Raw genomic sequence first — 21,067 nt, 5'->3', positions numbered from 1 at the left:
GCCAGTCCTACACGTAATGTCTCAGAGACACTCTAACAAATGTCAGAACTGGTCTGTTCTGTGTTGTTAAAGAAGAGACTCGCAGCCAGATCCTGGCTCTGTGTCGCCTAGGTGACCCACGAGGAGTTGCTTAGCATTTTCGGGCCTTAGGTTTTCAACAGGTAGAGAAAGAAGTCTGTTACTATGAGAGAAAATGGGACGCCTGGGAAATATTAGCCAGAGTTCCTTGGAGGGAAGACATTTGCAACACTGAACTTTAGACACATTATTACTTTATAATTTAACAACAAAGTGCTTGTGTGTGTGTGCATGTGTGCGCATTAGAGCCTCACAACAATCTTGTGAGGTAGGTAAGGTAGAGGCTGAGAGAAGGTAAAGTCCGGCCAAATTAAATGTCAGGGCCGGGTCTCAAACACCTCACCTTCTCAAGGAAGTCAGTGTTCTTTCCAACACACTGCCTTCCCTCAATTTATTTCAGTTAAATACAGAAATGTACTGGTGCATCGAATGAATGACTCTTAAAAAAAAATTAGGGAGTCACAGTAACTTAAAACTCACGGGCCAATGACCCAGGCGATTCAAAGACAGGAGTTGTTTCCTTCACCTAAATGCCAGGAAGGATCCCGGTAATATTTAACAGCAATGTTGCTTCCATAGTTTTAGAGTCCCCTTCCAGGTCCCTTGGGCTTGTTCATCACGGGATATTTGTGCCTCAGATGATAGCAAACCTCCAGTGGGAGTACCTCATACACGGCTGTACAAAGAGCTTCTGAAATTCTTTCAGCCTCTAAATGACAGGACCACAAACATCCTCTTCAAGAATTCTGCCTCGTCATGGCAATGAGACATCTGGTGACTAATGCCTGCACAGCCCTGGATTGGGAGAGTGTTTTCTGTTTTCTGTGTTCACACCCCAAATCTTCTAGTGGCAATCTCATTTCTGGCAAGTTCTGGGCTTGCGGGGCTGCACTAACGGATTCTTTATCAAGTGATAAGGCTAGTTAAACGCAACCAACTTCGTACCGAGAGACTTTTAAGGGCCAGCCATTATACGGTATTAAGGGCTTATAAGATCTCAAATATTATTCACTAACGGTGATAATGTGGCCACATTTATCTCACTTCTCTTTTACTTACCAAGCATCAACCGTCAAACTCACCCCTAAGGTCAGTCAAAAACACTGAAGGAATGCCTTTTGTGTTCAGGATATTATTTGGTGCCTATGAGTTTATCTCCGCCATTAAAGCGGGGAAGAAAACAGAGGACAGACCGGGGCCCAACCTGAGCCTCTGATGCCCAGGTTCAGGCTTTCTCTACATGGAGCACTTGGAGACAAGAGAAATGAAAATCTGGCAGGGGCAGCAGACCATTTCCTAGATCAAATGGGTGTTTTGATGGCATAAGAGATGTGCTTTTTGGCGGAAGCTCTTGTCACACCTACTGCAGTGGAAAGGTTTTTCCCCTGTGTGGGTTCTCTGGTGTGTGAGGAAATGGGAACGCTGACTGAAGGTTTTGCCGCACTCGGGACAGCGATAGGGCCTGTCTCCTGCGTGGATTCGTTGATGGGTAATGAAGTGGGAGCTCTGGTTGAAGCTCTTCCCACACTCGCCACATTTATAGGGTCTTTCCCCCGTGTGGATCCTTTGGTGCTTTATGAGGGCAGAGCCGTCGGCGAATCCCTTCCCGCAGTTGTCACACTGGAACGGCCTCTCACCTGTGTGTGTCCTCTGGTGCGTGACCAGGTGTGAACTCTGACTGAAGCTTTTGCGGCAGTGAGGACAGCTGAAAGGCCTTTCCCCCGAGTGGGTACTCATGTGCGCTACAAAGTGAGAACTATCTCGGAAGTCCTTTCCGCACTCTGCGCATTTGAAGGGCCGCTCTCCCGTGTGAGTTCGCTGGTGCTTCACCAGGTCTGAGCTCTGGCTAAAACTCTCCCCACAGTCGCTGCACCTGTAAGGCTTCACGCCCGTGTGGGTCCTCTGATGGGTGATGAAGTTTGAGCTTCGGCTAAAGCTTTTATGGCATTTGAGACACGTGTAGGGCTTCTCTCCCGTGTGGGTTCTTTGGTGCATGACGAGGTGTGGCTTCCGCCCAAAGGTCTTCCCACACTCGGGGCACTCGTAGGGTCTCTCGCCTGTGTGGGTTCTCTGATGTTTGATGAGCGTAGAGCTGTCGCTGAATTTTTTCTCACAGCCGCTGCATTGGTAGGGTTTCTCTCCCGTGTGCGTTCTGCGATGGGTGACAAGGTCTGAACTCTGCTTGAAGCCTTTCCCACATTCGATGCACTTATAAGGCCTCTCGCCAGTGTGGGTTCGTAGGTGTCTTATGAGATAGGAGCTCTGGTTAAAGCTTTTCCCGCACTCTGCACACACGGGCTTCTTTCCTGTGTATCCGTCCAGGAGCTCATTTAAATCCTTCCCTTGTGGAAAGGGCTCCGGCTGGCCCTCTCCCGGGCGGGTCCCGTGTTCCCCTTCTAACTCAAGGTCCCTCTCCCAGTTTCCTCCCCAACTAGGAGGAGGAGAAATATCCTTATTGGCCCTTTCTGAGGATGTTCCACACCGTTCTGCTGCTTCTGACATGTCCCGACTGAGTTTGGTCACCTGATTCTCAAAGTCTGAAAAATTAACACAAGTTAACCAATTATCGGGAAAAACATCAGAAAGCAGCGAGGAAGACTGAGATTAGTGGTTTTGCAACAGACTACACTTAATTTGACTACTCTGATTTTAAACCTTGTGAAAAGTTTTATTTACTTTTTTAAAGATTTTATTTTATTTTTATACTACAGGCTGGCGTATCCCATCTATTTTATCATATCTATATTATACAGCTGCTTTTGCTGGTGCAAAGATTTTATTTTTAAGTAGTCTCTATACCCAATGTGGGGCTTGAACCCACAACCCCAAGATCAAGACTCATGGGCTATACTGACTGAACCAGCCAGATGAACTCGGTGAAGTTTATCAAGCTTACAAAACCTAAATTCCTAAACCCTTTTTAAGATGAATCCTTTTTTTACAATGTTTATTTTTGAGGGAGAGAGAGAGACAGAGTGTGAGCGGAAGAAGTGCAGAGAGAGAGACACACACACAGAATTCCAAGTGGGCTCCAGGCTCTGAGCTGTCAGCACAGAGCCCGACGTGGGACTCGAACTCACAGACCACGAGATCATGACCTGAGCCAAAGTCAGACACTTAACCGACTGAGCCACCCAGGTGCCCCTTAAGATGACTCTTGAAGTAACCTTGATATCCTTCAAGAGTATATGCCACGTATTGTCCAAATCCGGCGACTCCTTTCAAAGATGTTATAGTATAGACAAAAGTGAAACGCTTATTTAAAATGAAGACTTCAGGGGCGCCTGGGTGGCGCAGTCGGTTAAGCGTCCGACTTCAGCCAGGTCACGATCTCGCGGTCCGTGAGTTCGAGCCCTGCGTCGGGCTCTGGGCTGATGGCTCGGAGCCTGGAGCCTGTTTCCGATTCTGTGTCTCCCTCTCTCTCTGCCCCTCGCCCGTTCATGCTCTGTCTCTCTCTGTCCCAAAAATAAATAAACGTTGAAAAAATAAAAATAAAATAAAAAAATAAAATGAAGACTTCAGGGGCGTCTGCGCGGCTCAGTCAGTAGAGCCTGCGACTCTTGATCTTGGGGTTGTGAATTCAAATTCCATGTTGAGCAAAGAGTTTACTTAAAAAAAATAAAATGAAGGGACTTCAGCTCAGGTCACGATCTTGTGCTTCGTGAGTTCAAGCCCAACGTCCGGCTCGCTGCTGTCAGCGCCTAGCCTGCTTCGGATCCTCTGTCCCCCTCTCTCTGCCCCTCCCCCACTCACGCTCTCTCAAAAATAAACTTTTTTTAATTAAAAAAAAAGGGGGGGGTGCCTGGGTGGCTCAGTCGGTGAAGCGTCCGACTTCGGCTCAGGTCATGATCTCACGGTTCATGAGTTCGAGCCCCATGTCGGGCTCTGTGCTGACAGCTCAGAGCCTGGAGCCTGCTTCTGACTCTGTCTCCTTCTCTCTCTGCCCCTCCCCCACTTGTGCTCTGTCTCTCTGTGTCTCAAAAATAAATAAATGTAATTTTCTTTTTTTTTTTTAACGTTTATTTATTTTTGAGACAGAGAGAGACAGAGCATGAATGGGGGAGGGGCAGAGAGAGAGGGAGACACAGAATCTGAAACAGGCTCCAGGCTCTGAGCAGTCAGCACAGAGCCCGACGCAGGGCTCGAACCCACGGACCGTGAGATCGTGACCTGAGCCGAAGTCGGCCGCTTAACCGACTGAGCCACCCAGGCGCCCCTAAAACAATTTTTTTTTTAAATAAATGAACAAAATGAAGACTTTATTTGGTCCGTTACTGACTGCCCAAGAAGTCCAACTTAAACCTGTAAAAGTGAGAACAGATGTCTATGGCAGCATTCCAAATTCTTCATCTAAGCAAGGGCTAGATTTCTTCCCACCTCGTAATAGTCACATCTCACCTGTGTGACTTTCCCGTAGGATCTTTCTTGCCTCGAAATTTTGGAGCGGTAGCGTCCACGGTTCTTCTTTCTGCTCCAGCTGGGAAATCACACTTGGTCTGGAAATCCTATACAGGAAGGTGAACACAGCATATTAATCGGAACCAGCCATACAAAGCCTGACCAAAAGGCAAGCCCTCCTTCTTCCCTAAGCAGAGGACAACACCCAGGGAGATGCTAATGTATGTTTGGTCTCAGTGAAAGAATGAGATGGAATAATAAAACAGATTATCTCCCCAAGGGGCTGTGAAAAAAGCTCCTTTCCTCTCATCACACACACACACACACACACACACACACACACACACACACACCAGACTTGGGTGACAGAAACTCTAGAGTGAGCACAATAATTCACCTCTGAAGGCACAAGGCTAAATTCAGATAGAGAGAGAATTTTCTCAGAAACAATGCCGCCAAGACCTCACCCTTAGAAAGAATCAAGGAAGTTAACTCTAATGTCGGGCTTTAAACTTTTCCCAGAAAGGCAGCAGTAGATACAACCATGAGAAAAAGACAAACACTTGTAAGAAAAAAAAAAATGGGCAAAGGTCATAAATAGGCAATTCACACACACACACACACACACACAAATACACGCAATCTATAAATATATGAAAAATCTTTAACCTTACCATTAACCGGAAAAATTCAAATTAAAACAATGATACAGTTAGGCAATACAATGTAGAGGAAAAGAGTGCAAATTTCAGTTATATTGCCTACGAGTCAATCTTAACCCTTCCTCTTACTAGCTGTGTGACCTCAGGAAAGTTACTTAAACTCTCTGTCTCAGGGTCATCATCTATAAAATAGGGATAATGATAAGACCTACCTTCTAGTATTGTTGTAAGGATTAAGTGGGAACTCTTCAATGTTAGCTATCACTAGTATTTAACCCAGACTCTTAAATTATCCTACCATGATAGGTAGGATGTATAGAAATGGACGCTTTCATATAATGCTTGTAGGAATAAAGAATTCAATCTTTTTGGAAGGCATTTGGCAAAAATATCAAATACTATAGAAAGATATCTATTCTTTGGCCCAGCAATTCTAGTTCTGGGAATTCTAAGGAAATGAAAAAAAAAAGTTAAAAAATAAAGTTGTGCAAGAGATCTATTACCTAATTATTAACTAATTATACTTTAAGAAACCATATTCCCCCCCCCCCCCAAAAAAAAAGACAGCTAAAAGATGTTCATCACAATACTGGTAAAGATCTGGAAAGGACCTAAATGTCCTATGACAAAGGAATAATTATATTTGATTAAGCCATATGAAATTGCCAGTGTAGGGGCGCCTGGGTGACTCAGTCGGTTAAGCGTCCAACTCTTAATCTCGGCTCAGGTCACGATCTCACAGTGAATTCCTGCCTTGAGTCGGGCTCTGTGCTGACAGCGTGCAGCCTGCTTGAAATTCTGTCTCTCCCTCTCTCTGCCCCTCCCCTGAGTGTGCTCTCTCTCTGTCTCAAAATAAATAAATAAACTTCAAAAAAAAATTTTTTTAATTGCCATTGTATAAGTTAAGCGGCTTAAAAGTGGTCAAATATATGGTTCAATCTAATGTAAATTATTGTATTCCATACAATAAAATACTAAGTGATTATTTTGAAGCAATGTATAGAAAAACAGTTATTGTTGTTGGAATGTATTACAATACAATGTATTGTATAAAAAAGTAAGGTGCACAACGGAATTTACAGTATGATCCCAATTTTTTCTCTTTTGTTTTTGTTAATTATATCTGTGCTTAGGACAACAGCTGGAAGGACAGTAACTCTTCAGAAGTGGGATGAAGTGGGACTTTTGGTTTCATTTTGTTTGTCTTTTTCTTCAATGAGTATATATTAGTACACTTTTATTTTTTTTAATGTTTTTTAACATTTATTTATTTTTGAGAGACAGAGAAAGACAGAGCTTAAGCAGGGAAAGGGCAGAGAGAGAGAGTGAGAGAGAGAGAGAGGGAAGACACAGAATCTGAAGTAGGCTCCAGGCTCTGCGCTGTCAGCACAGAGCCTGATGCGGGGCTCAAGCCCACAAACCGTGAGATCATGACCTGAGCCGAAGTCGGACGCCCGACCGACTGAGCCACTCAGGGACCCCTATGGTGAGATACTAATTAAACAATAAATATCAAAGATATCTGCAAACCATAAAGTGCCATAAAAATGTAAGTCATTAAAAAAAAGGAAGTTATTTTTTTTTCTGCTAGGGAGGCAACAATTATTAAAGATCTCACAGAGATCTTTAGCTCTAAGAGATCAACGTCCCTAGAGACCACTCAGACCTGGGCCCTCTCACATGATCTAAGTCTTTACAAAAATTTTTTTTTGAAGTTTATTTATTTTTGAGATAATGCGAGAGACAGAATGCAGGCAGTGGAGGGGGAGACAGAGGGAGACACAGAATCCAAAGCAGGCTCCAGGCTCCGAGCCGTCAGCTGTCAGCCCAGAGCCTGACGTGGGGCTCAAACTCACAAACCGTGAGAACATGACCTGAGCCGAAGTCAGACGCTTGTCCGACTGAGCCACTCAGGTGCCCCTCACGTGATCTAAGTCTTAAACCTAAAGGAGAGTAGTAGCATCCTTACCCTGGGAGAGCCCATTCTTGTAACTGTGCTGGGTGGTATCCCTGAAGAGCATTCTCTAAGCAGGGTCCGGGTAACCCATTCTTCCCTGAAGTCCCCAGCCACATCATTGAGAGTCATCAGTTCCTAAAGCAGGAGAACTCAGTATGCATCAAAAGCTCTCTGGATAGTCTAACCATTGTCTCAAAACCAAAAGACCGCCCCGGTGCCACCAGTATACCCAAAGACCCCAGCCCCCCCCCCCCCACCCCGGAATAGACTAGTTCGGAGATAAATTCTGTCAACCATAGAAGGGCTGCTTTCCTTACTGTTTTTACATAATCCTTCCCTTGGCCAACATTCACATCACTAAGTGAGGCCTGGAGCTCCCAAACGCAGCTACAAGAAACATGAACCTTTTGAGGAACAAATTGTCCACGATGGACAAGATAAACAAAGGATAGAGTAGGCAGGTGTTGGGGGGAGGGACTTGATCTTGCGAAAAGCTCTCCAGCTACATCTTCCTCGGCAAGCTAGGAAATTGTGGATTTAATTATACCCGTATTAGCTATGAGAACAGCTGACTTTTCCTGGCTTGCAGATTTGGTGTCAACCTCAAGGAACAGATCAGACAGAACATGAAAAGTTCTGGGTACCATTTTTACAGTAATGTGCTGTAAAAGGCAGTAGGAGTCACAAAGAAATGGAATTTTGTTTTGTTTTGATGTGTGTGTGTGCGTGTGTGTGTGCGCGCGCGCGCGTGTGTGTGTGTGTGTGTGTGTGTGTGTGTTTGCGGGGGGGAGGGGTGGCTTAAAGAGTTTCCAATAGAAAAAAACACAAGTCAGCCAGCTGAATCTACTACAAAAACTTCTGCGTTTCAGTGCAGGATGGACCAGACTGGAACGAGGAAGCTTTCCTCTTTCTCGTCTTTTGTCACACCAATCGAAGCACCTGGCTACTACTAGAATATTCTTGCACTTTCCGTGGAAATACTCATGCATTTACACACATTGCTCTCGGTCCTTTATAAAGTACTGAGTTTTTAAAGACCTAAAAACCGTAAGGAAACATTTCATCTCTCTGCTTTAAAACCCCAACAAACGAAAGGAATGTCATTAGGAGGTAAAAACTGAAAATAAGTTTTGAGCATACATTTTATTTCGGCATCCATGAGGAGACACAACTGCCGGGCCCACTTGCAGGAGACAGCGGGACTGAGGGGAGGAGAGTTCACAGCCACGGTCACGGAAACATTGTTTCCCACCCGGTCTCCCGTCCCCCCACCCCCACCCCCCGCAGGTGACCCCGCAGGCTCCCGGAGCGCCGAGGTGCTGTGACTAAGTGCCATCGTGAGCGGCACCGGTTTGTTCGCTGGGTTTATTAATAGGGACATGACGGCACGGGTGGGACCGGCACTCGTCCCCCACCCCCACCCCCCTCGCGGTGCTGCAGGCCCTAATCAGGGCGCCGCGGTCACAGGGTCACAAGGCACGCCGAAGCCCGGGGACCACGACCGAGGAGCGGGAAGACTGATCAAGAGGATGGGCTATCCCGACGACGGCACAGAAAGCCGCAGCCACCTCTCCTCACTCTTCAGCGACACCCGCGGGCTCCGAAAGGCGAGCGCGGCGACCTGGCAGGGGCCACAGCGCGGCTGCGGGCGAGTCCCCTCCACGCCCCTCTGCAGCTCCCGGGCGACCGCCGCAGTCTCCTTCCCCGCATCACTCACCGGCCCGGCTCCGGGATGGAGCAGAAAGTGAGAGTCCTCCACCGCCGAGCCGCTCCCGGCCCACAAAGCCGAGGCGGTCCCTTCTCGAACCCGACCGGGATTCGTGACAGGGCTGTGGGGACACAGGTGGGACTCTGCGCTCGACCGCTCGCAGCCGGAAGACACCGCCCCTGTCTCATTGCCATTGGCTGTTCAGTTTCGGCGACCAGAAGCCTTGTCCGTCCATAGGCTGGTGCAGCTTTCAATCTCCGCGCGGCCTTCTGGGAAATGTAGTCTCGAACAAGACCGCTTCAAAGGACTCGGAGTCCGGGGATGCCCAGGTCCCAGCGGTGCCAAGTGCAAAACCCAGTTCTCCCTACCGCGGGAACTGCTTCTCTCGAGGTGAGAGGGTGGGGTCCGGAGACTGTACGCCCGGAGAGGGATCTGCAGATGCGAACCACCCGGCCTCACCCGACTGCCGGCGAGCAGCCTTGTACCAACGGCGGCGTCTCCCGCGCTCTGGCACCTCGCCCTTGCCAAGCGAGGGGCAGCTCATCGCCGCGGCCTTGTGGATCCTCCTGTGCCGGGTTCCCCATCCTGGGGGGCCGAGCCTGCCTGGTGTCTGCCACCAACAGATCCCTGGGCAACTGAGGCTGTGCATTAAGAAACCCCAAGCAGAAGCCTTTAGCGGAAAACAGACGTTTTGCCCCCTTCCATTAGCGTCGCAATTCCCTCTCCATCGGTTACCACACCTGTTCATAGCCAGAGGAGGCTGGCCTGGGTGTCTTATCGCCTAGGAAAGGTGTACTGGGTTCCAAACTGTGGAGCCTCCTGGACCTTATGTGAGAACCAGTGCTCACTTGGGGCAAGCCCCTACCTAAAAAATAATAGAAGCCTTTCTTTACAACGAAGAAAACGCACCTGTCTACCCGATTTGTTGATTCATTCAGTACCGTTAAAAACAAACAAACAAACAAAAACCCGAAACATTTTGGGGCACTTGGGTGGCTCAGTTGGTTAAGCGTCCAACTTTGGCTCAGGTCATGGTCTCATGGTTCTTTGAGCCCTGAGTGGGGCTCTGTGCTGACAGCTCAGAGCCTGGAGCCTGCTTTGGATTCGGTTTCCCTCTCTCTGCCCCTCACCCGCTCGTGCTCTGTCTCTCTCTCTTTCTCTCTCTCTCTCTCTCAAAATAAATAAATAATAATAAAAGAATAATAATAATAAAGAAGAAATTAAAAATATTATTAAAAATGATAGTAAGAAGAAGAACATTTTGTGGTGGACTGTAAAATTCTTAGAATTACCAGCTCAAGGGGCAATGTGAAAGCCTCCTTAAGCGCTAGTTCAACCATTCCTTCAATGTGTACGGTGTATCTTCCAACAAATATTTACTGGGGACGTTCTACATTCCAGACTGTTCTGCGCATTGTGGTTACCCACAGGAATCACATGTGACCATTGCCTTCCTGAAGCTCACAGGCCAACAGAGGCGAGAAACCATAGAAGATACACCAAATACCAAATAATGTTTTCTTTTTTTTTTTTTTCCATATAGCTAGTGCATCTCAATTGTTTTGCTATATAACTGTAGTCAGCGGCAAAATGACCACAATAGCATTTTGGGGAATTCTGCCCACCATAAACAAACATCTGGTTTTGCTCAGCAGATATATTTTAGTTAGATGGAAATGGGATAAACTGAAATCTCATGGGAACCCAGAAACAGCAAGGAACACCCTGGAAACCTAGGGAGTGCCAGGCTCCCATAAACAGAACACAGTTCAGGACCTGGATAATCAGAGGCATCTCCAGACCCCTCAGGGGTCTTTCTGGTATTCTGCCATCAGGAAGATTCTATGGCTCTTCAACCGATCATCAGGGCGTGTGGAGGGCAGGTAAATGAAGAGTCACTGAATCTGGCTGATGGCTATCCCTTGCCTCTCCCTCTGGCCTCGTTCCTTCTGCCCCAGCCTCACTCTCTTAGCATTTTATTCATCGTTATCAGATGTGTGGGGAGAAGAAGGAGAGGAGAAGCTCGGCCTCATGAGAAAATCAGCCTATAGAGAAATGAGGCCATGTACCCCAGGTGGCTACTTGGAGCAGGCCCATGACCTATTAGGAGTTGGGTGCTTACAGGTGTGGCAGCATGGAAATGGAGGAGGGGAGGGAAGCTGAAAAGACTTCATGGAGGATGAAAAGAGAGTTTTAGCAGGTGCTTTAACTCCCTCTAAGGGAGGGAGTATATCATCTATTGGTGCATAATAAATTACCCCTCAAACGTCGTGGGTTACAACAACATTTATTATGGTTTCTGTGGCTCGCGAATCCGAGCAGCTTAGCTGGCTGTCTCTAATTGAGGGTCTGTCATGAGGCTGCATCCAGGTGCTGACTGGGGCTGCAGATGATCTGAAGGCCTGACTGGGGCTGGAGGATCTGCTTCCAAGCTCACACATACACAGGCTATCTCCTCACACGTAGGCCTCTCCTCACAACATGGTGGCCAGTTTCCCCAGAATGAGCGATCTGACAGAAGCAGAGGCTCACCTAATCTTGGAAGTGATATACCGACCCTTCTGCCAAATGCCCTTGGTCATGCAGACCGCCCCTGGTACGGTGTGGGACAAGGACATGAATACTAGGAAGCATGGATCAGTGGGCCACCTTGGAGGCCGGCTACCACAGGACTAAAGTGGTCTTTAGGACATTTTCCTTGTGACACTCTGTCAAACTCCTGTGGCACCTCTTTAAGGAAACTTGTAATAGAGATCTACACGTATGGGGAAGCGGGGAGGGACAGTCACAATGTACACGGCACGACCCAGAGGTACAAATTAAAAAAGAATTTTTTTTTATTTTAGAGAGAGAGAGAGTATGAGCAGGGGAGAGAGAGGGACAGAGAGACAGAGAGAGAGAGAGAGAGAGAGAGAGAGAGAGAGAGAGAATCTCAAGCAGGCCCCACACTCAGCATGGGGCCCAACGTGGGGCTCGATCCCACAACCCCGGAATCATGACCTGAGCCGAAATCAAGAGTAGGATGCTCAACTGACTGAGCCACCCAGGCGCCCTAGTACACATTTTTTTTTTTTTTAAGTCTTTTGACTGCACTAAGATTCCTCAGAAGATTCGCATTACTGGGCAGCTCTTCAGCTTACTGGTTAAAAAGAACATTCTCTTTCGGGTTTGAAATAGTTAAATTTGGGCAAATCGTAGTCCATTTAAAGTTCAAACTCCCTCTGAAAGCTGTCTGTCTCCCCCAACGGCGTCCTCTCCACTTACTCATTCCCAAGATGTTATTGGGGAGCAGGGGGCGCACGGGGGGAAGGGACCCCAGTTCTCCAGCTGACCTTCTCCACCGACTCCTGCTCACCCCACGCACAGCTCACTCACCAGATCTCTCCTGGCCTCTCTACTCATTTCATCGCCACTGACCCATCCAATTCCGGGGGCCTGTTCTCTCCGGTGCCTGCTTAGGCCGCTGCCCTGAAGTCTTGGCCACGGGTCTTCAGCCACAGGGTGACCCTTCGGGAGGCTTTCTGGCTCTCAGTTTCAGCCTGTCCCATCACCCTTACTGGGAGCACTTGGAGATTTCTGAAACCCTCCATGGTACACAGCATAAGCCTCAGGGTGCTACTTCTGACCCTCTTTCTGCCCGACTCATCCATGGCTGCCATTTTCCACACTACTGTAACTACGTCGCGTTGACTCGGGGATGCTCTATGGGTCGGTCTCCTTTAACAGTTCAAAAAAGAAACAGGCTGCAATTTCTTTCTTTCTTTTTCTAATAGGTTTCCTTCATTAAAAAAATTTTTTTAATGTTTGTTTTTGAGAGAGTGGGGGAGGAGCGGGGGGATGGGGAGACAAAGGGTCCAAAGCAGGCTCCAGGCTGACCGCACAGAGCCCGATGCTGGGCTTGAACTCACCAATCGTGAGATCATGACCTGAGCCGAAGTCGGAGGCTCCCCCCCCTTCCCCGGCTGCAATTTCTTTCATTTCAGTTTCCCTTTCAGTCTCTTTGGGGTTCTTAGCACTGTCCTGTGTCTGTTCCCATTGGTGATAAACTTCCTGGCCTCCTTTTAATGGCTCCAGCCTGCCTGGAGCCCCTCTCTAAGGAACTGCGCCTGGCTGTGTGTAAGGGACTACTGTCGTTCGGCCTGTAGGGGCTATTTTTCTCAGGTATCAAGAAGCGTGGAAATAGCACCGGTCCAGCCACTCTGGGAGGGCCAGCAAGGAGTCAGATGACCTCTGTCTCTCTGCTCTGCCTACCTTAGTGGGAGGCCCTTGTCTTGGTCGCTTCCAGTCATCACGTCCGGGTTCCAGAATAGAATATCGTTCCACCATTAAATGCTATCAGCATTGAACAAATGCAGAACGTGGAAAAATGAAAGATGTGTAAAAAAAAAAACATGTGGCAAAACAGGTGCATCAAATATGATCCCACTTGTATGTGGTGAACACTTGTCATTTGTCTACTAGCTCACTGGTCCCGGGTATTACAAGAAATAGCACCCGATCTTTCTTGAGGAAACAGCACCCATGGTTCAGACATGAGCTGGCCTCTCCTTGCATGACCCTCCCCTCCGTCACAGGGTTTGGTTTAGAAGTGGGTACTTGAGGGGCGGCTGGGCGGCTCAGTCGGCTAAGTGTCCCACTCTGGATTTCGGCTCAGGTCATGATCTCACGGTCCGTGGGATTGAGCCCCACGTCGGGCTCTGCGCTGATATCGCAGAGCCTGTTTGGGACTCTCTCTCTCCCTCTTTCTCTGCCCCTCCCCTGTTTGTACTCTCTCTCTCTCTCAAAATAAATAAATAAACATTACACTCTATACTAAAAAACAGAAGTGGGTACTTGATCCAGACTGAGCCAGTCACAGCCCCGTGCCACCTTGCGATGACAATTTGTCAGAGAGTGTGCTGGTGTATCGAGCAGAGCCTGTCAGGAACCTTCCCTGGCACTTCTTAATCTGGAACCAAAGAAAAAAGACCTTTTCCCACAGGGGAAGATGGGAGGCCAGGAGGCCGGGAGGCTGGGGGAAGGGGCCGCCATGTTTCCTGCCCGGTGAACTGCAGTCTGAGTGCATGAATGGACCACAGAGAGCTGGAAGCAGAGAGCAAAAGCTGGGGGGCAGTCCTGAGAGCCTTCGAGTCTTTGGTCACTGAGGCCAGAAATAACCCTGACTTCTCCTTAAGTTTGTTTTATGAGTCAATGCACATTCCTTTCTTGCCTAAGCTAGTTTGAGTGGCAAAGGTCAGACACTCGAAATTTAAAAATTCCCCAATAACGCACCATTTCTGCTTAAAAAAATCCATGGACGTGTACACAAACCTAAGAAGAGCTTTTGCTCATCTGAATTTCAAATCTCTCTCAATGACCCTATTCAGTTTTTAATGCCGTGTTTTAGAATTATCCAGTTAAATGTACTTTCTGTAAAGCGTTCAGATAATTCACCTAAAAGAGAATACAATTAGAAACAAAATGTGCAGCTTTGATCTTGCCGATAATAACAAACGAGCAAAATTACTTGAAACCCTTTTAAACTGAACCACTTCCAGGAGAATTAACCAATTCAACTCCTTCTTGGTAGAGATTCAAAACAAAGTATCTATACCTAATGTGATAAAAAGGATCAGGCGGGGATTATGACCAACTGGTATGATAATGAGGTAATTCTCCTAAACTCCTTCTTTACAGAGGAGACAGTATATCTTCTGTAAAGATGTGTTCTCATTTGGAGGAGGGCCTGAAATTTCCAGAGGGCTTCCGCACAACCTCCTTCCAGGATCTGGGAACCAACTTTGTTTCCTGTCTCTGGTAACCCGACATCACTCATAAAAGACTTTTTTGTGTACTGTGAATCGTATGAGGAAGACTTTGTGACCCTAAAGTTAATTTTTGCAAGACAGAAATTCTCTATTTGAAAATGCATGTTGAAATCACATATTCCATCACCATGGGGAGTTTCTTACTTCCTCTAACAAAAAATCTTTTATTTTTATGATTATGTAAGTAAGATGCATTCATTTTTTAAAAAATTAGAAATACAGGGGCGCCTGGGTGGCTCAATCGGTGAAGCGTCCGACTTCGGCTCGGGTCATGATCTCACAGTTCCTGAGTTCGAGCCCCACATCGGGCTCTGTGCTGACAGCTTAGAGCCTGGAGCCTGCTTTGAATTCTATGTCTCCCTCTCTCTCTGCCCCTCCCCTGCTCATGCTCTGTCTCTCTCTCCTTCACAAATAAATAAAAACATTTTAAAAAAATTTAAAAAGTTAGAAATACAGAGAAATAGATAAATCCTACCACCCACTAAAAAAAATCACTGTTAATATTTCGCTACATATCTTTCCTCTCTCTGTGTATGTGTGTGTGTGTGTGTGTGTGTGTGTGTGTGTGTGTGCATGCGTGCTAGAAAATTTTGCCCAAGCAGAAGCTACAGTTGAGATATCTCTGGGGAGAAGGGGGAATCCTTCCCTTCTTTCCTCATTCCATTTGATGTTCTTATATGTGTCGGTATCCGAGGTCCTTTAGTTTTTTGTTTCAAGAAGGAGAGTGGAGATTTGGGGGCAGAGGTACCTGGTGAGAAGAAGCGATGAGGACAAGGTGGGGAACAGTTTGGTGCCTGGTGTGTTTTTCAGCCACTTATGAAGGCAGACCGAGAAACTCAGAGAGCTGTGCTCAGCAGAGGCCGGCTGGGGCCCCGGCCACGGGGCCAGCTGGGGCCCCGTGCTCTCCGGGGAGCAGGGATGCCTCGCAACCCAGGACTGGAGAGGGGCCCCCTCCTAACACGGGGGGTGGCACTACCTGGCCAACAGCCTCTACCGCACAGGCAGCCGGAGAAGGGTGTGGGCTGGCCAAGCTAACAACTGGAGTAGTGTCACATCTGGGGATGCCTCTAAGGAAAGGGAAGAGTTTTCCGAGCGAGGGTGAGGAAGGACATGCAGTCAAGGGCATGATATGTAGAGCAGCACTTCCCAAATCTTAATAGCTACGTGAATCACCTGGGGTGGGGGGAAGGCTTGTGTTTTGTTTTGGTTTTTTTGTTTGTTTGTTTCTATTTTTAAATGCCTTTTAAATTTTTGGCTTTTTTCCTCCCCCCACTTTTAAATTTTTTTTTTTTTTCAACGTTTATTTATTTTTGGGACAGAGAGAGACAGAGCATGAATGGGGGAGGGGGCAGAGAGAGGGAGACACAGAATCAGAAACAGGCTCCAGGCTCTGAGCCATCAGCCCAGAGCCTGACGCGGGGCTCGAACTCCCGGACCGCGAGATCGTGACCTGGCTGAAGTCGGACGCTTAACCGACTGCGCCACCCAGGCGCCCCTCCTCCCCCCACTTTTAATGATGTTAACATAGCACTTTATTTACTGGGAACCTTTTACTTTACATTACTTCCATAGATGATCCAAAATAAAGCCATAAGATTTTCATGTTGTATTACTTGGGGAACATTTCTTTCTACTGGAATAATTAAAAAAAAAAAAATTTTAATGATTACTTATTTTTTTTTTAATTTTTTTTTTCAACATTTATTTATTTTTGGGACAGAGAGAGACAGAGCATGAACGGGGGAGGGGCAGAGAGAGGGAGACACAGAATCGGAAGCAGGCTCCAGGCTCTGAGCCGTCAGCCCAGAGCCTGACGCGGGGCTCAAACTCACGGAGCGTGAGATCGTGACCTGGCTGAAGTCGGACGCTCAACCGACTGCGCCACCCAGGCGCCCCTAATGATTACTTATTTTTGAGAGAACGGCAGAGCATGAGCAGGGGAGGGGCAGAGAGAGAGAGGGAGACACAGAACCCGAAGCAGGCTCCAGGCTCCGAGCTGCCAGCACAGAGCCCGACGCGGGGCTCGAACTCACAAACCTCGAGATCATGACCTGAGCTAAAGTTGGACACTTAACTGACTGAGCCACCCAGGTGCCCCTCTACTAAAGTGACTTAAGCAGCATTTTCTCTTCCTGTCCTGTGGGAACAAAAGAAATCTAAGATTTGTTAAAGGTTGCAGGCAATATGTTAGGTTGGCTTCATTTAAAAAATGTTTTTTGGTTTTTTTTATTTTTGTTTTTACATTTATTTATTTTTGAGAGACAGAGTGAGATGAAGTGAGAGTGGGGGAGGGGCAGAGAGGGAGGGAGACACAGGATGGGAAGCAGGCTCCAGGCTCTGAGCTGTCAGCACAGAGCCCAACGCGGGGCTTGAACCCACAGACTGTGAGATCATGACCTGAGCCGAAGTCGGATGCTCAACCGACTGAGCCACCCAGGCGCCCCTAAAAAATGTTTTTGAAATAAAATTCATATAGCATAAATTCAAAAATTCAGTGGTGGTTAGTATATTCACAATGTTGGGCAAATGTCACCACTATCTAATTCCAGAACATTTCCATCATTCCCCAAAAGAAATCCCTCACCCATCATCAGTGACTCCGATGCCCCCTTTCGCCCATACCCTAGGCAGACAATAATCTTCTTTTCGTCTCTATAGATCTGCTTTATCCAGGACATTTCAAATGAATGGAATCATACGATATGTGCTCTTCTGTGTCTGACTTCTTTCATTTAACATAATGTTTTCAGGGCTTATCTATGCCATACCACATATCAGTATTTCATGCCTTTTTATGGCTCAGTAATATTCCATTGTGTGGACAGACCTTATTTGCTTATCCACTCATCAGCTGATGTGGGAGCCTGTATATTAAATACGTATTCTGATTCAGCAGGCGGGGCTAGGACGGGGTCTGAGAGTCTGCATTTCTAGCAAGTTCCCAGGTTGTTGTCCCACACTGCTAGTTCAAACACCACGCTTGGAATATAAAGGATTTAGGGGCACCTGGGTGGCAGAGTCGGTTAAGTGTCCAGCTTCGGCTCAGGTCCTGATCTCACGGTTCGTGAGTTCAAGCCCTGCATCAGGCTCGCTGCTGTCGGTGTGGAAGCCGCTTAGGATCCTCTGTCCCCCTGCCCTCCTCCCACTTGTGCTCTCTGTCTTTCAAAACGTAAAAAAAAAAAAAAAAAAAAAAAAAGGAATATAAAGGATTTAGACTCTAAACACGCATTTTAGAGCATCACAATTTAGGATACTAATATGAGTACAAACCTGAAGCATACTGGGTAAATACACACTTTTTAAAAGAAGGACGGACTCCTGCTGTTAGCGTACTTTTGTTAAGGTGAATGAGGTGTCAATCTTCAGCATGGAGCTCTGCCTTCATTAAAGCCTTTACTCACCATGAACGCAGGGAAGAACTTTCCTTTCACAGCCCGGACTTGACCTTGACAAACGTTATCAAGCACTGATACCTGTAAGCCACAAATGGTCCTATTACTTAGAGTGAATGTTTATTACCAACGACGGAGATCCGAGGTCCCTGATTTATGAATTTGCTCATCGTTCTTCCTTTTATGGGTCGTTCCCACAGGAGATGGGAGTGCCTCTTTTGTGAGAACATTTCTGCGCCCGGGCTATCAAGAGACACGCTGATACGCGGCAGCCCAAATGAATTACCGTCTTTCATCTAAAACGCCACTACGTGCCGCTAAGAGAGGGAACAAAACTGCCTGTTAAACTCTGACATGCTGTCGGTTGTAAGGTGCATCCTGACTTCAATGATGCCACCATAAGGTAATCAGGGGCAGCGAAATATGGCAACGCCCCCGTGGGCCCCAAACTCACTTTATGTGTCACTGAAATCCTGTACTGGCCTTGCTTTCCGGCCAGGATGCGAGCAGCACCTGGTCTGTGGCTGCCGCAGGCTCCGAGTCACCGGAGGGCACGAACCCACCGAACCCACCGTGCCCGGCCTCGCACCAGCATCCGTGCTTCCGCCCTCTGCCTCGTGGGTTCTGGCATTTGGTTCTGCCTCGCGGGTTCTAGCCTCGATGGGGGCTGCCTTGGGTTCTAGCATTTGCTGTAACTCCTGGAGGAGGAAGGTTGCTCAACTCCTAAGAGAGAAGAGGTTAATACCCTGCAGGGGCAAACGTTGACTAATGAGGGACTTGAGCAGCCTGGAGCAGCCTGGAGATGGCTGGATCCTCCCTTCTGTGCCCCTCCCCCACACCGGCCCCCCACCCCCCACCCCGCCCCAGGCTCAGAGATGATACAGCTTTTTTTTTTTTCGGCTTCTCAAAGACATCCTGTGAGACACAGGAAGCAATCGTGTTTGCAAAAGCTGTGGCCAGTACAGTGATGCATGCTCTCACATTTGCTCCTCTCCTTCCCTTGCTGTGCTCCCTTTTCCTCATCACTCCTGCGGCCCTGGGAACAGATGCTCCCACACAGCCTGGTATAAAAACCTCGCCTCAGATTCTGTTCTCTAAGGAACCCAGGCTCAGACATCATCTCCACCGACGCACGTCGTGGGAATGAAGTCACATGCCGATGTGGATGGGGAAAGAAGGGGCGGTGTTGAAAGGAGAGGAGAAGTAGCAGAGGTGTTCTAGAATTTTCCAAGTTGTCAGTACCAGGGCTTAACTGATTTCTTACACACAAAACACACTGGACATAGATCTCTATGATCAGGTGAATAGCTAGTATCTGCCTGCAGAAGGGAGGGTGGAGGGGTGCCTGGGGGGCTCAGTCGGTTAAGCGTCCGACTGGGGCTCAGGTCATGATCTTATGGCGCGTGAGTTTGAGCCCCGCGTCGGGCTCTGTGCTGACAGCTTCAGGTTCTGTGTCTCCCTCTCTCTCTGCCCCTTCCCTACTTGTACTTTGTCTCTCTCTCTCAAAAAATAAATATAGATGGGAAGAGTGGATTCAGTATGTGACTTCTTAGAGACTGACACTAAGGGTAACAGCAGCTCCTTCGACCCAGCATCACTTCTAGGAATTAATCCTACAGACACACTTCTGTGCGTGCACCGTATATAAAGATAGTATCATATTGTTGCTTATAACTGGAAGCATCTCAAACGTCAGTCAGTACGAGACGGGCTAAATGAATTAGGACATCCCTAGGCCACGAAACACTATGCGGCCATTCAACAGTGAGGAAAATCTAAACGTTCTGGTGTGGACTGCCTTCCAAGATATAGTACAGCATGAAAAAAAAAAAAAAAAAAGCCAACACCAAAGCAGTACATCCCGCCGACCAACATTGGAGTGAAAAAGATCCATATACCAGGGAGCCTGGGTGGTTCAGTCAGTTGAGCGCCCGACTCCTGGTTTCAGCTCAGGTCATGATCTCAGGATTCGTGGGATCGAGCCCCACGTCGGGCTCTGCGCTGAAAGTGTGGACCCTGTTTGGGATTCTCTCTCTCCCTCTCTCTGCTCCTCCCGCCTCAAAATGAATGAATGAATGAATAAATAAATAAATAAGCATTAAAAAATATATATCTGTAAACATGTTTCTATCATTCATAGACTTTCTCTGTAAAAGTAGAGACCACTAAGACTGGTTACTTCTGAAGAGGGCAACTGGGGTCGTGTGGCCTGAGGGACAGAGGTGGGAGTGAGACCTGTTTGTTTTACTTCCATTTTTTAACGGTGTGTATTCTTCAATCACCTAAACGTGTTTTTGAGCACTGGCTGGGTGTTTCTCTTCTTCTGTGAGGTGGCAACTCTTAGTGTCCTCATTCCACAAGGAGGACACCAAGGTAGAAGAGGTGAAATGACTTGCCCAGGGTCACACGCGGCTATGGCAGCTGAGCCGGGATTCAAAACTGGATCTAACTCCAAAATCCAGGGGGATCAACTCATCCTGATTTGCTGGGATTCTCCTGGTTTAGCAGTGACTGTCCCTCACCCCGGGAAATGCTTAAAAACTGTCCTGGTTTTCTTTTTTATGCTTATTTTTGAGAAAGAGAGTGAGACACAGTGTGAGCACGGGAGGGTCATAGAGATGGAGACCCAGAATCCAAAACAGGCTCCAGGCTCTGAGCCGTCAGCTGTCAGCACAGAGCCCGACGCGGGGCTCGAACCATGAACCGTGAGAACAAGACCTGAGCCGAAGTCAGACGCCCAACCGACTGAGCCACCCAGGCACCCCTGCCCTGGTTTTCAGATGGAAAGCCCACATCCTGGACACTTCCTTGGGCCTGGACAAAGCAGGATGGCTGGTCACCCTACCGAAATCCCAGATCTCGGCCGCTTTGCTCTGCTACCTTCCCGACGAACTCACGTGTTCTATCCGATCCAGCGTTGACAAATACCTATAAACCGGGAATTTGGAGCCGCACCTGTGGACACCTTCTGAGGTCCCTCCCCGGGCCACACCATCATCTGGGAGAAACGCCCTCCCTGCTGGTGCGGGTCCCTGGGGCCAGTACGCACCACGGGACTCTACTTT

The 21,067-nt window shown here is 47.8% G+C and overlaps 1 protein-coding gene across 3 annotated transcripts; it reads right to left on the bottom strand.

Annotated features, from left to right (window-relative positions):
- Window positions 1-245: 245 nt before the first annotated feature.
- Window positions 246-8,951, bottom strand: ZNF774 (zinc finger protein 774). 3 transcript variants are annotated; one of them, XM_047861022.1, is made up of 5 exons: window positions 8,813-8,951; window positions 8,236-8,297; window positions 7,108-7,230; window positions 4,477-4,583; window positions 246-2,615 (listed from the first exon to the last, which is right to left on the bottom strand). In XM_047861022.1, the coding sequence occupies exons 3-5, from the start codon at window positions 7,212-7,214 to the stop codon at window positions 1,375-1,377; spliced, it is 1,455 nt and encodes a 484-aa protein (XP_047716978.1). In that variant the 5' UTR covers window positions 7,215-7,230; window positions 8,236-8,297; window positions 8,813-8,951; the 3' UTR covers window positions 246-1,374. The 3 variants fall into 3 exon arrangements, with proteins under 3 accessions (XP_047716978.1, XP_047716979.1, XP_047716977.1); XM_047861021.1 differs by lacking the exon at window positions 8,236-8,297 and having other exon boundaries at window positions 247-2,615; XM_047861023.1 differs by lacking the exons at window positions 8,236-8,297; window positions 8,813-8,951 and having other exon boundaries at window positions 7,108-7,293.
- Window positions 8,952-21,067: the final 12,116 nt, after the last annotated feature.

Source organism: Prionailurus viverrinus, chromosome B3, assembly GCF_022837055.1.
Source record: "Prionailurus viverrinus isolate Anna chromosome B3, UM_Priviv_1.0, whole genome shotgun sequence".
In the NCBI taxonomy this organism is placed as follows: domain Eukaryota; kingdom Metazoa; phylum Chordata; class Mammalia; order Carnivora; family Felidae; genus Prionailurus; species Prionailurus viverrinus.
This window is presented reverse-complemented; position numbering and strand designations above follow the sequence as displayed.

Coding starts and splice junctions, on each gene's coding strand:
- ZNF774 (XM_047861022.1), bottom strand. CDS start 7,214: ATGATGTGGCTGGGGACTTCAGGGAAGAATGGGTTACCCGGACCCTGC. Junction 4,584..7,107: donor CAAGAATGGGCTCTCCCAGG/GTAAGGATGCTA, acceptor CTTCCTGTATAG/GATTTCCAGACCAAGTGTGA. Junction 2,616..4,476: donor CCTACGGGAAAGTCACACAG/GTGAGATGTGAC, acceptor TTAATTTTTCAG/ACTTTGAGAATCAGGTGACC.